At 48.6% G+C, this 12,438-nt stretch overlaps 1 protein-coding gene across 5 annotated transcripts in view; it reads left to right on the forward strand.

The window, feature by feature from the left end:
- ncor2 (nuclear receptor corepressor 2) overlaps positions 1 to 11,996 on the forward strand; it is an 84,780-nt gene extending 72,784 nt beyond the window's left edge. For all 5 annotated transcript variants that reach the window (XM_017467719.3, XM_017467723.3, XM_017467722.3 and 2 more), the window contains 19 exons: positions 1,175 to 1,322; positions 1,436 to 1,561; positions 1,655 to 1,729; positions 2,281 to 2,501; positions 2,685 to 3,000; positions 3,174 to 3,389; positions 3,505 to 3,747; positions 3,872 to 3,967; positions 4,073 to 4,333; positions 4,488 to 4,674; positions 4,767 to 5,089; positions 5,582 to 5,709; positions 5,814 to 6,004; positions 6,263 to 6,394; positions 6,516 to 6,652; positions 6,750 to 6,803; positions 7,363 to 7,545; positions 7,661 to 7,831; positions 8,486 to 11,996. In XM_017467719.3, the coding sequence (XP_017323208.1) occupies positions 1,175 to 1,322; positions 1,436 to 1,561; positions 1,655 to 1,729; positions 2,281 to 2,501; positions 2,685 to 3,000; positions 3,174 to 3,389; positions 3,505 to 3,747; positions 3,872 to 3,967; positions 4,073 to 4,333; positions 4,488 to 4,674; positions 4,767 to 5,089; positions 5,582 to 5,709; positions 5,814 to 6,004; positions 6,263 to 6,394; positions 6,516 to 6,652; positions 6,750 to 6,803; positions 7,363 to 7,545; positions 7,661 to 7,831; positions 8,486 to 8,670 (3,393 nt within the window). In that variant the 3' untranslated portion in view covers positions 8,671 to 11,996. The remainder of the gene's footprint in view (positions 1 to 1,174; positions 1,323 to 1,435; positions 1,562 to 1,654; positions 1,730 to 2,280; positions 2,502 to 2,684; positions 3,001 to 3,173; positions 3,390 to 3,504; positions 3,748 to 3,871; positions 3,968 to 4,072; positions 4,334 to 4,487; positions 4,675 to 4,766; positions 5,090 to 5,581; positions 5,710 to 5,813; positions 6,005 to 6,262; positions 6,395 to 6,515; positions 6,653 to 6,749; positions 6,804 to 7,362; positions 7,546 to 7,660; positions 7,832 to 8,485) is intronic.
- The last annotated feature ends 442 nt before the right edge of the window (positions 11,997 to 12,438 follow it).

The following is a 12,438-nucleotide window of genomic DNA, read 5'->3' on the forward strand; positions in this document are numbered from 1 at the left end:
TCTGTGCACACGTTTGTTTATTACTTGCCCGAGAAGGCATTTTCTGCATTGCGAAAGCGGTACAGCGGCGAGGTTCGGCGAGAACCGCACGCTCAGTACGGTTCTACGTTTACTAAATAAATCAATAAATAGATAAATAATAATGGGGGTGTGATATATTCGTCTCGCTGATTTTGTAATGAAACACGTTTTTAATAATGGGCGGAAGTGGATCAGGTGGTAGAGCGGGTCGTCCACTAATCGTAGGGTTGGAGGTTCGATTCCCGGCCCACATGACTCCACGTGACTCCACATGACTCCACATGACTCCACATGACTCCACATGACTCCACATGACTCCACCTGACTCCACATGACTCCACCTGACTCCACCTGACTCCACATGACTCCACCTGACTCCACATGACTCCACATGACTCCACCTGACTCCACCTGACTCCACATGCCGAAGTGTCCTCGGGCGAGACACTGAACCCCAAGTCAGCGCCTTGCATGTCAGCTCTGCTACCATTGGTGTGTGTGTGTGTGTGTGTGTGTGTGTGTGTGTGTGTGTGTGTGTGTGTGTGTGTGTGTGTGTGTGTGTGTGTGAATGGGTGAATGAGACACAGAGTAAAGCGCTATATAAGTGCGCCATTTACCATTTAATGAAGGAGCTCAGAGTGACTCGTAATGTCGGTTTCATAATATTAAGGCGTAAAAAAAAAAAAAAAATCAGTTTAAGTTGAGGTAAACAACTTAATATGGACCTTTTGGAGTTTATCTCCAGTCATCTGTCAGTCGCCTCGCATGTCCGCAGCTGAGCACAGTCTGATCCTGTGCGTGTGTGTGTGTACTAGCACAGAATGATCTAACCAGCGCTCTACACTCAGTTGCTATAGCAGCAGGTACACGCTGTCCACCAGTGTTCTCTCCTTTTATTTACCCTTCTGCTGATCATACACACACGCATAAACACACACACGTGTGCTGACACACACACACACACACACACACACACACACAGAAAGTAATGTGGGTATGTATTGAGTCAGATGTGATCCTTGATATGTTGCGCACACACACACACACTCAGTAAAGGCCATGTTGTTTTCTATATGCTGCTGTTCTTATATTATGCTGAGAGCTGGTTCTATGTCAAACGGCACTATTGTGTGTGTGTGTGTGTGTGTGACAGGGCACCCCGGCAGACGTGCTGTATAAGGGTACCATTACTCGTCTTATCGCTGAGGACAGTCCTAGCAGGGACAGATCCCGAGACGAAAACCAAGCCAAGGGACACGTTCTGTACGAGGGCATCAGCGGACACATCCTCTCCTACGACCGTAAGTGTGATCACAAGCCCGTATCGCTCACACACACACACACACACACACACACACACACACACACACACACACACACACACGCCGAACGTTTACACTTCTGCTGTGTACAGGCGCTCCGAACCCGAAGGACGAAGGCAGGGGAGAAGTGCTGGGACTGAAACGCCCATATGAGGTCATGGAAGGGGGCGGAATCTCTCGAGTGCTGCCGTTACGGGACTCCCTGTCCTCCGCCGAGGGTCAGTGCAGCTCGAGACACACCCCATCGATTGCTTTTGTTTTTCCCTCCATGATTATTTTCAAAGATCTTCATCCCCCCAACTCTGTTGTAGGTTTGATGGGTAGAGCAATGCCTCAGGAGAGAGAGAGTCCTCGTCCTCATCATATCCGCGGCTCTATCTCGCAGGGTGAGCGCCGCTTGTGCATGCTTTCCCGTGTCTGATCGTAACACGCCTTCATGTTGTACGTACCGCAGCGCTGATATGGCGAAGGACGTTTAGATAGCATTTGTTGAAGGAGTGTCTGGTGGAGTGTGTGTCGGTGCTGCGTGTTTTTAACGAGAGGCTGGTGAGAGAACGACTAGCTGTTCAGGTGAAGTATCCGTTCAGGGCGGGTCACGGGAGCAGCAGATTCGTAACAAGTAGCGTTTTTGTAGCAAATACATCAGCAGCCATTTTAGGATTTTATATTCGATTTATTTATTTATTGATTTTACATTTAAAAAAATTTCTACCAGTGTCTCATTTCCTCCCAACACTACGTGGTTAGGAGTTTAGATGCCTATTAACTGGCTGTCTGTCTCTCTTTCTGTCTGTCTGTCTGTCTGTCTCTCTCTCTCTCTCTCCATATCCTTTCCCCCCCTCCCCCCCTCTGTCTCTGTCTCCTCTCTGTCTCTCTCCCCCCCTCTCCCTCGCTCACTCTCTCTCTCTCTCTACCCCCGTACCCCCACCCCCCTCAGGTATCCCACGTCACGTAGAGTCGCAGGAAGAGTATTCGCGCCGAGAGCCGAAGCAGCTGAAGCGCGAGAGCTCTCCGTCTCCCCGCGGCCCCGACACTAACAAGGGCCGCCCCCACGACGGCGTAGTGCCCACGGTTAAAGAGGGCGGGCGCTCCATCCACCTCATCCCGCCGGAGGGTGTGCTGATGAGCAAAGCACCTAAAGAGGGCTCCATCACGCAGGTAACTCCGTCCCGCTTTTGAACACATTCACGGCAACGACCATCCGGTCCGTATCAGGCACGCGACCGACCCGAAACACCGGATCGGTGTCGGTTCTGTACCTCCGTGTCCGTTCTTTCCGACGTCACGTAGAACTACGTTATTGAGCGTTTGTGTGCGGCGTTGACGAGGATTTATTCGCAGGGCACGCCTCTGAAAATGGAGCCTGCAGGATCGTCTAAACGGCACGACGTGCGCTCCATCATATCCAGCTCCCCGCGGCCGTACTCGGGTCTCCCACCTCATTTAGAGAGGGGCCACTACGACGAGCCGGGCCCTAAGTCTCGGCCAAGCGCCGTGGTCAGCACCTCGAGCTCCCTGGTGCTGGGGGCAGAACAGGCAGGCAAAAGCCACCACAGCCCGGTGGGCTACGACGAGCACAAGAGAGCGGGGTACGCGGCGTCTTCACACAGAGGATCCCCGCTGACCAGCAGGGACACGCCGCAGCGGCCACACGAAGGTACGCGGCACCGTGCTTGCACAGAGACTCCGTACTACAGCCTCGTAAATCCTCATGCGCATGTTTTAATATAGAACTCTTTGGCTCGTGTGTGTGTGTGTGTGTGTATATAATGGCAACATGTTATCCTCTATGTAGCGAGCATGTATAGTGAATCAATGTGTCGCTCTCAGGCTCTGCGAAGGTTCCTCAGCAGGAGCGGAAGTCCACTCCTACTCCTCGGGAAATGAGAGCCACCAAGTCTCCGCTGCCTGTAGTGGGGGATCACGCTGCCTCACTGGCCTCCTACGAGAGGCTGCTGCAGGGTCTGGGAGCCGATATGTACCGAGGGCAGATCCCGCTACCGTTCGACCCTGCTGCCCTGCCCCGGGGCATCCCTATAGATCCAGGTAGGTCAACATTGTGTGCATATGTATTATTATTATTATTATTATTATTATTATTATTATTATAAAATGTGGAAAAATAAAGAACGAGTGTGTCTAAACTTTGTGCCACCCTCAGCTGCTTATTACCTGCCTCGACACCTGGCTCCCGCCCCTGGTTACCCCCACCCCTATCCCCATTATCTAATCCGGGGCTTCCCGGACACGGCGGCCCTCGAGAACAGACACACGCTCTTCACCGATTACATCACCTCACAGCAGATGCACCAGTGGCCTGCAGCAGCTATGACACAGAGATCAGACCTACTGAGAGCGCCTCGAGACTCGCCGCTCCCTTTATCCTACTCGCCTTCGACACGAGGTACACACACGCACGCCAGCGTCTCACCTATACTTACCACAACTTTAAGAGTAACTATAAACGGATAAAAAAAAGTATGACGTGTCATTAGTGATTTGTCTCATCGTCTCCTCACTTCCTTCAGGAGCGTCTGCGTCACAAATGGATCGCATCAACTACCACCCCGGAACGCCGACCACTTTCCCCAGCCGAGTGTACACCACCTCGCCGATCTCACCAGGTACACACACACACACACACGTACACGCGCGCGCACTCTCAGCGTTCAGGGTAACATACACTGCACTGCAAACTTTTTCTTCTTTCTTTTTATTCTCTTCTCTAGTCGGAAGCTCGCACATAGGCAAGCTCCAGGGCACGCCGACGGAGCGCGAGAGAGAGCGCGAAAGAGAGCGCGAGAGAGACCGGGAGAGGGAGCGCGACCGAGAAAGAGACCGAGAGAGGGAGCGGGAGAGAGAAAGAGAACGAGAGCGGGATAGAGAGAGGGAGAGGGAGCGAGAGCGGGAGAGAGAGCGGGATCGAGACCGAGAGAGGGAGAAGTCTCTCGGCCACGGCAACGTGGAGCACGCCCCCATCTGGAGACCTGGTACGTGGACTCGCACACGCTTTTTTAAAAATTGTGTCGCGATGCACACAGTACTGAAGACACCGTATAGATAAACAGCGTGTCATTTCTTCTGTACATATATATATATGTGTGTGTGTGTAACAGTACTCCTGTCTGTTCTCGCTTTCCGCAGGAGCAGCAGAGCAGACCGGGAGCAGCAGCAGCTCTAGCTCGCGTCCTCCTTCCCTGCCTTACAGCCACCAGGCGTCCCCGATGAGCCCTCGGCCCCAGGAGAGCCTCCAGCACAGACCCACCGTCCTGCACAACACCAGCTCGAAAACCCTGCAGAGTTCAGAGCACAGCAGCCCGTCTGTACTGAGGTCAGACACGGGAATCAGACGGACGGGTCTATCCGACTATCTGTATCTGATATTCATCGGTCCTGATGTTCATGTTTCATCCTCCTGTCCAGGTCCGTGCCACAGAGTTCTTCACGTTACCCAAACTACAGCGGGCACCTCCAGAGAGTCAGCGAGGCCTACCCGGACTCGAGCGCGGTCAAAGAGCTGAGCCGGGAGCCTAGCAAGTCCCAGAGTCGCGGAGTTCCGCCCAAGTCCGAGTCCGCCAAGATGTCCAGCCCGAGCGGGGGCGGCGTTTACTCCTCGGCCTTCGCCCAGGCACCCGGCGGCCACATGGGGCTCGCGGCAGGCCGGGGTCTTCCCGTAACGGCTACCGAGAGCGGCATCGTGAACAGGGACAAGACTCAGAACAAGGACCACGAGCTCCGTGCGCTCGGTGAGACCACAGGTTCACGCTGGTTTGAGAACGCTCGTGACTCCGAGTATTTTCCTGTTCTTTTCCGAGATTCGGAGTTTCTCAGCTCTCGAGGGAACGCTCTTACGGTGTTTGGATAGCTGTGTGTGTGTGTAGGAGGGTATAAAAGCGAAAGAGGGAAAACAGGGTTGTGGGGGTCGGGCAGGAAAAAGATGAGTGTTCAAAGAGAGGGGAATCATGCGCCCACACACACACACACACACACACACACATAGGGAGACCGATTTGGGCATGAACATCATCTGCTGCATTTAGTACTGATATCTAAAAGCAGTAATAAATAACGCTGCATTCGTTTTTGTACATTCAAGCATTTTTGGTGTCATTAAAGTCAGTCAGTGTGATTGAGTGAGACATTTGGTTCGTGAAATATATTATCTAACCTAGATGCGTGTGTTGTGTTTTTTTTTTTTTTTTGTGTCTACCCCCACCTCCCTTTCCTTCCCACCGCAGCTCAGCAGAAGGCTCTGGAGCACAGTGTGTTTTTTATTCCAGAGGAGAGACTGTCTCCCAGCCAGCAGCCCCCGTCCCCGGCTGTTAAAAGCTCCCAGAGAGTGGTGACCCTCGCCCAGCACATCAGCGTGAGCCTTTTTGTTGTTGTTGTTGTTTTTTTTGGGTTCGCGTGGTGTTCCGGGGAAATGAAAGCAGACTTTCTAACAATCCGTTCTTCCTTTTCCTGTTTCAGGAGGTGATTAAGAAAGATTACATGCGTCAATCACAGCAGGTCCAGGCAGGAGGCCAGCCTGTGTTCGGCTACCACAGCTCACCTGTGCTGGACCTCACTCGACCCCCGAGCGCCCCCCAGACGCCCTCGGAGCCGAGCGTCAGCAGCCGCTTTACCCCCGAGGGCTCTGTCGGCGACAGGCTGAGAGACAGGTACGGAGACGTGTACCCCATACCCGAAATAATAATACTAATACGTATAGAATGATAAATGGTGTCTTATAACCTTACAACTTGTATAACGTAGCTGGTCTTTGTATTTAAACCCACCACAGTGAGGCTAATAAAAAAAATAACATCAGTCTAAGACTCATGCTGAGCTTGCTTATTTATTTATTTATTTATTTATTTATTTATTTATTTATTTATTTATTTATTTAATTTTATTTTTTTGTCTTCGTATGCACACAGGTCTCCCCCGCAGAGCAAAGTGTCCCCAGTGAGTCTGTCCGCTGAGTGCATCGAGCCGGTCTCTCCACCAGGGGGCGTGTCCGAGCCGGAATCCCAGGCGGCGGCGTGTCCCAGCGAACAAGCAGAACAAGGGTATGGGCGTCTAACGTTAGCACGCACGCTACACACCGACGTGAATACCGTATACATACTCCTATACCGTTACACACCACGTAAACCGTTCACTCCTCCGCTCCTGCCGTCCCTCTGTCAGGATGGGATCTCGCTCCCCCTCCAGCAGTTCCCAGCCGCCTGCGTTCTTCAGCAAACTCACCGAGAACAACTCCGCCATCGTCAAGAGCAAGAAGGAGATGATCAAGAAGATGGTCGTGGGCAACGACAATGACTTCAGTGAGTTCGTAGCACGTTTTAATACAGCAGCGCTATACAGGTGTCTATACATGTAGAAAAGACTTCAAATTCTCATGGTTTTTATTTTCTCTCCAAGACTCGGGACAGCCCGGGACAGAGATCTTCAACATGCCTGCCTCCGCTACTGGAGGTAACCTTCTAATATAGCCGATCACTGACATGACGAATTAATAACAATATTATTAACAGTTCATCGTCGAGGGTTTCGAGAGAAAGAAAATGTCTGCCGGAGTTTTATAAAGATGTCCGTTGCTGTATGTTGCTTCTCAACCCAAACAGCGTTATGTGCATTATGAAATGGTCTTCGTACACCCTCTGAGCAGTTTATCAGGAACACGTGGACGTTGCCCGAAGCTGCTGGCCCATATCCGCACGGTTTTATGCGGCCACACGACTGGCCGATTAGATAACTGCACGAGGTGTTCCTAATAAAGTGCTCAGTGAGTTGTATATCTCGTTCTTCTCAAATCTGATCGGTCAGATGGTGTTTATATTAACGCGCTTGTTCTAATACGTTATCGTTTCTATAGCAACGGCTAATTCACAGGGACTTGCGTGGCAGGCGCGACACGTGATCTAAACGCTGCCGCTGCTGTTAATTTATTTATGCAGGATTTGAAATGGGGGGAAAACACAACATCTCGGTACATCTTGTAACACCGGGTGGTTTTCGTGCGTGCGTGTCTTAGGGTCGGTGAGCATGCGTAGCCAGCCTCCTCCAGACTCCAGCGGGAACACCATCGGCCTGGAGGCCATCATCCGCAAAGCTCTGATGGGAAAATACGACGAGCAGGCGGACGAGCGCTCGGCCTCCAACTCCGGACCCCCTGCTGCTGCTGATCCACGCACTGAAGAGCCTTACTCACTGCCTGGTACGGATCTAGACAACACACACACTCCTACACCCCGATACTAACGCACACACTCATTCATGATGTTTGGCAAAACAGGTTTGAAGTAGCGCGCGCGTGTGTGTGTGTGTCGTAGGTAAATCAAAGAGCAGCGGGCGCTCCAACGGCCGCAAGACAAAGTCTCCCGGTCCCGGACTGTCGGGAGGAGAGAGACCGTCCTCCGTGTCCTCCGTCCACTCTGAGGGAGACTGCAACCGCCGCACGCCTCTCACCAACCGAGTGTGGGAGGACAGACCGTCGTCCGCAGGTAACCACACGCCGAGTACAAACGTAAAGATTTTATACGCTCACCGTCCGCTCATTTATGAGTGTGCAACTGCACATCCACGCCGCTGTCCAATCAGCACTTCTACAGAGTGTTCCTAACAAAGTGGACGGTGTGTGTATATATCATTTATACAGTATAAATAGCGATGTTGAGTTCTCAATTCGGATTGGTCAGAAGCTCGGAGCGTCCTATAACCGTTATTGTTTCTATGGTAACAGTTGAGTCAGGGCCTCGAACGCTCCACATTATTACACAGAATTAAAACAATTTTGTGGAAGGAGTCTCCAGTGTCGGTGCTTTGTAAGAGTCAGGGGTAGAGCTGTAACTTTAAGGTTTCAGAAATCTTCAATCAGGACAATAAGTTGTTGTTGTTGTTGTTTTCTCTAGTTAATTAAAAGAGACTGAATCTATAGCGTCTAAAACGTAAATGAGAACAGCGCCTCGCGCTTTCAAGCTGGTAACGGTAACCACGCTTCATTGATTATTGATTATTTTCCTGTCACGGCACAACCCCAAGCGTTTTATTTTATTCCGTACGTCATAAAATAAAATGTCCTTTTCTCACGTCGTCATCATGATTGCTATTTTGTTTACGAAGTTCACGAAGTTGTTTATGTTGCTGCGTGTGCTCAGGCTCCACCCCGTACCCCTGTAACCCCTTCACGATGATGCGTTTACCCGGCTCGGTGATGTCCGGGCCCTCCCCGTCGCCCACCCAGCCCGCTGCAGGACCTCCACAGCCTCAGAGCCGCACCTGGGAAGAGGAACCCAAACCGCTGCTCTGCTCTCAGTACGAGACGCTGTCCGACAGCGAGTGAACGCACGCACACACACACACACACACACACGCGCATATCTCCTCTATTCGCTCCTTGAGACATTAAACAGAGATGTGGATGGATACACACACACACATGGTGAAACACACTAGAGAGCACATACACATTCAGACTAATACGCTTATTCTCATATTACTAATGCACTTCTCTCAAGTACCACACACACACACACACACACACACACACACACTCGCACTCGGATGTACCCTAGTGAACATGGCTGCTGCAGAAGAGTACTCGTAAGCGTGTACACACTTGCACACCGACATTAGCGTGTGCCGTCACTCCAAGACCGCTCATATTACATCGACAAATCACTCACTCTCTCCACGGTACCTCTCAGGATCCTCACATTCTCGCCTCTTGCTCACACACACACACACACACACACACACACACAAGACTTACAGCTATGCATTGCTGTTTTAAACCGGTAATTTGGCCCAAAATGGAACGAACGCGTCCGCTTAGCTTGTTGACGCCTTTCATTTCGTAGTTAAACAGTAAGGCTAGCTTGGCTAACAGCTCCGCCTTTAAACCTTAGGCCACACCTCTTTTCCGAGTCTGATCCTTTGCTACGTCCTGACTGTTAGCTTTTGTTTCTGTTTTTTAAAAAAAAAAATTTTTAAATAGATAAAACACATCCATGTGTCGAACCACTCCACAAAACCACACAGCTGGTCGAGATACGGTGTTTGAGTGACGCTAATCTGGTAGACGTGCGCTTGCTTTATTTGTTCGCTACGTCGAATAAAAGCGAACAAATCTTGGCCGTGGCGTCGCGCATTGCTTTTACAGACACTCTGATTCACCACTTGAGCTTCTGAGGCACATTTTGAGGTACACAGGACCGTGTGTGTGTGTGTGTGTGTGTGTGTGTGTGTGTGTGTGTACACTGATGAATCAGATGAATGAGCCAGTTCCAGTTCTGTTCTGAGATACGTATATTCAGTCCAGTTGAAGAGAAATGCTCACGAAAGTGTGTGTGTGTGTGTGTGTGTGTGTCACTCTTTTCCATGGGTGTTAGTTTACAAGGTACATAATACATTTTATTTTTAATGTCACTGATAAAGTTTCTTTTTTTGTTACACAACAGTTTCTCTACTCAAATTTTTTTTTCTTGTCATGGAAGCTGAAAAGTAGTGTTGTTGTTGTTGTTGTTTTCGTGTGTGTGTGTATGTATCACTAATTTGTTTGCATTCTCTTTTAATGAAGCACTTGGCCAGCAGACAGTTCTTGTTTGTCCTGTCACGGACGCTGATTATTCGTTTAAGGTTTTTTTTTTTTGTTTGTTTTTTTTTAAAAATTGTTTTTGTTTTGTTTCTTTATACAGTATTGTTGTTGTGTGTGTGTTTTTTTTTTTTTTTTTTTTTTAATGTTTCTCACCAATACACCTTTTGTAAAAAATTAAATAATAAATAAATAAATAAATAAATAGATAAAACGTCCGACGCTCCAGCGACAATCAGAGAGGAAATAGTGTCGAGCTGAGCATACAGACGCCACGCTGCTTTTTCAGGTCCCCACGAAGTCCACACACACACACACACACGCCGGTTGAAGAGACTGCGCCAAATCAAAGCCATGTACATCGAAGACTGCTCTGTCGTCGCTTTTTAAAAAAATGGACGATCGATATATTCGAAGACGCTCATATGGGGTTGTTGTTTTTTTGTTTTTTTCTTCTTCTTCTTTTCTGTGCGCGTGTTTTTTGTTGTTGTTGTTATTGTTGTTGTCGTTTCCTCTCTGAGGAAGGGGACCTCCGCCCACAGCGAGTGGACTTCTCAGCTCACTGGGACTCCAAACCCAACACCTCATGTGTATAAACGTGTATCCCTTTGTTGTGTACAAAAAAACAAAACGAAAAGGATTCTGGTGTTAAGTGCCATTTATTTGAGACGTACAGGTCCTGAAGTTAAAACTACCAAGTGACTACGCACAACTTTCCTTCTCTCTCTCTCTCTCTCTCTCTCTCTCTCTCTCTCTCTCTCTCTCTCTCTCTCTCTCTCTCTCTCTCTCTCTCTCTCTCTCGGTTTTTCTTTTTTTCTTTCAAGGCTTAAAAGACGAACACACCTGGTGTGTCCCGGTCCCCTCTCTCTCTCTCTCTCTCTCTCTCTCACTCACACACACACACACACACACACACACACACACACACACACACACACACGTGCACACTGCTGAGAGCGGTGGATTTCATGTCCTCACACTAACACGTCTCCGAAACGCGACGCTGATATCCGTGATGCTATAAATACTATACAATTACTTTGCATGTGCTTTAAATATACGTCAAATTTTATTGTTTGCTACGTTTTTTTTTTTGTTTTGTTTTTTTTGTCCCCCCCCCCCTAAATAAATAAATCCATCCCTCTTTAACGTTGATATATAAGAAATAAAGACTTTTATGATTCTATTCCACAGGTTTACCTCAGTGGGAGTTTTTTTTTTTTTTTTTAAAGGGATGTTAGTGGCGTGTTGAAGCGATCATTTCTGTGTATATTACATCGTGTGTTTATTTCGTGTAAACGGAACTTCGTCACGTTCTCTAGATATTGTTTTCGGGCACTACGATGTTGTTTGTTCAACTCGGAGCGAATGATGGCGGTGGGGGATTGTTTAAAAAAAAAAAAACCCTTATTTTTGTGGGGGTAAACGTCAAAGAGCATCACATAAGAAGGCAATCGTTTAATTAAGGGTTCATTTTTTTTTCTTCTTTCTTTCTTCCTATACAGATATTAATCCGCATTTTCCAGACGACGCATTTTACGCTCCCGACGTTACCGCTCGTTTTAGAAGAGACGTGAAAACAAAAATAGTTTAAAAAAATATATTTAAAAAAAAATTCACAGCGAACGTGCAGCGTTCTTTCTAGAACAACAAATTGGGGGGGGGGGGGGGCGAAGCAGATCCCGTTCACAGCTTTAGGGTGGGGATGAACGCGAGGGGTCGGCTGCCGTTCCGTTTTGTACAACCGTATCGTCCGCTCTTCTTTCTTCTCTCTTCCTTCCTCTTCTCTTCTTCTCTTTTAAACATAATTCCAACCCACTGTATTATAGTGTGGAGTGTAAATAGGCCTAAAAACAAAAAAAAAAACAAGGGTGTACATATTTATGTGATTTGCTGCGAGGTGGATATTCACAGAGAAACTGTTATTCACACTGTTGAACATCAACATGGCCACCAGCAAGCTTTGTGGATAAGCAGTGTACAAGAATTAAACGGGGTTTCAAACAAACAAACAAACAAACAAAAAAAAATCAGACACTGCCTTAATGTTTAAATAAAAAGCTTATTGCCATCGATGTGTTTGGGTGTTTGCGTTTGTTTTGAAGGTAAATGACTTTTGTACGTGTCATAATTTTCCTGTGGGGGCGGGGTTGGGAAAGGATCCGTCACGTGATGATTGACAGAAGTGTATTTAGATGAAGGTGCAAGACGAGCGAATACGGTGCACAGAGATTTATCGTTAGGGCCGCGTCGATGCCGATACCGTGCTTTCTTTCTCTCTTTCTTTCTTTCTTTTTTTTACTCGTACGTGTAGAAATCCTCCGACGCCGGCGTCCGATAGCTCCTGGTACGATGTGACGTAAGCCTGGCGTACGCTGTTGCGCTAATCGGCAAACGGACGTTTTTTTTTTCTTCATAATTAAAACGTCGCGACGAGGCGCCGTCGTGTCTTCCTACAACACGAGTGACGCGAGCGCGAGGTGTTTATCGCTGTCGGCGCGTAACGATGATTAGGAG

The sequence above is a fragment of the Ictalurus punctatus genome, chromosome 5, assembly GCF_001660625.3.
Source record: "Ictalurus punctatus breed USDA103 chromosome 5, Coco_2.0, whole genome shotgun sequence".
Taxonomy (NCBI): Eukaryota; Metazoa; Chordata; class Actinopteri; order Siluriformes; family Ictaluridae; genus Ictalurus; species Ictalurus punctatus.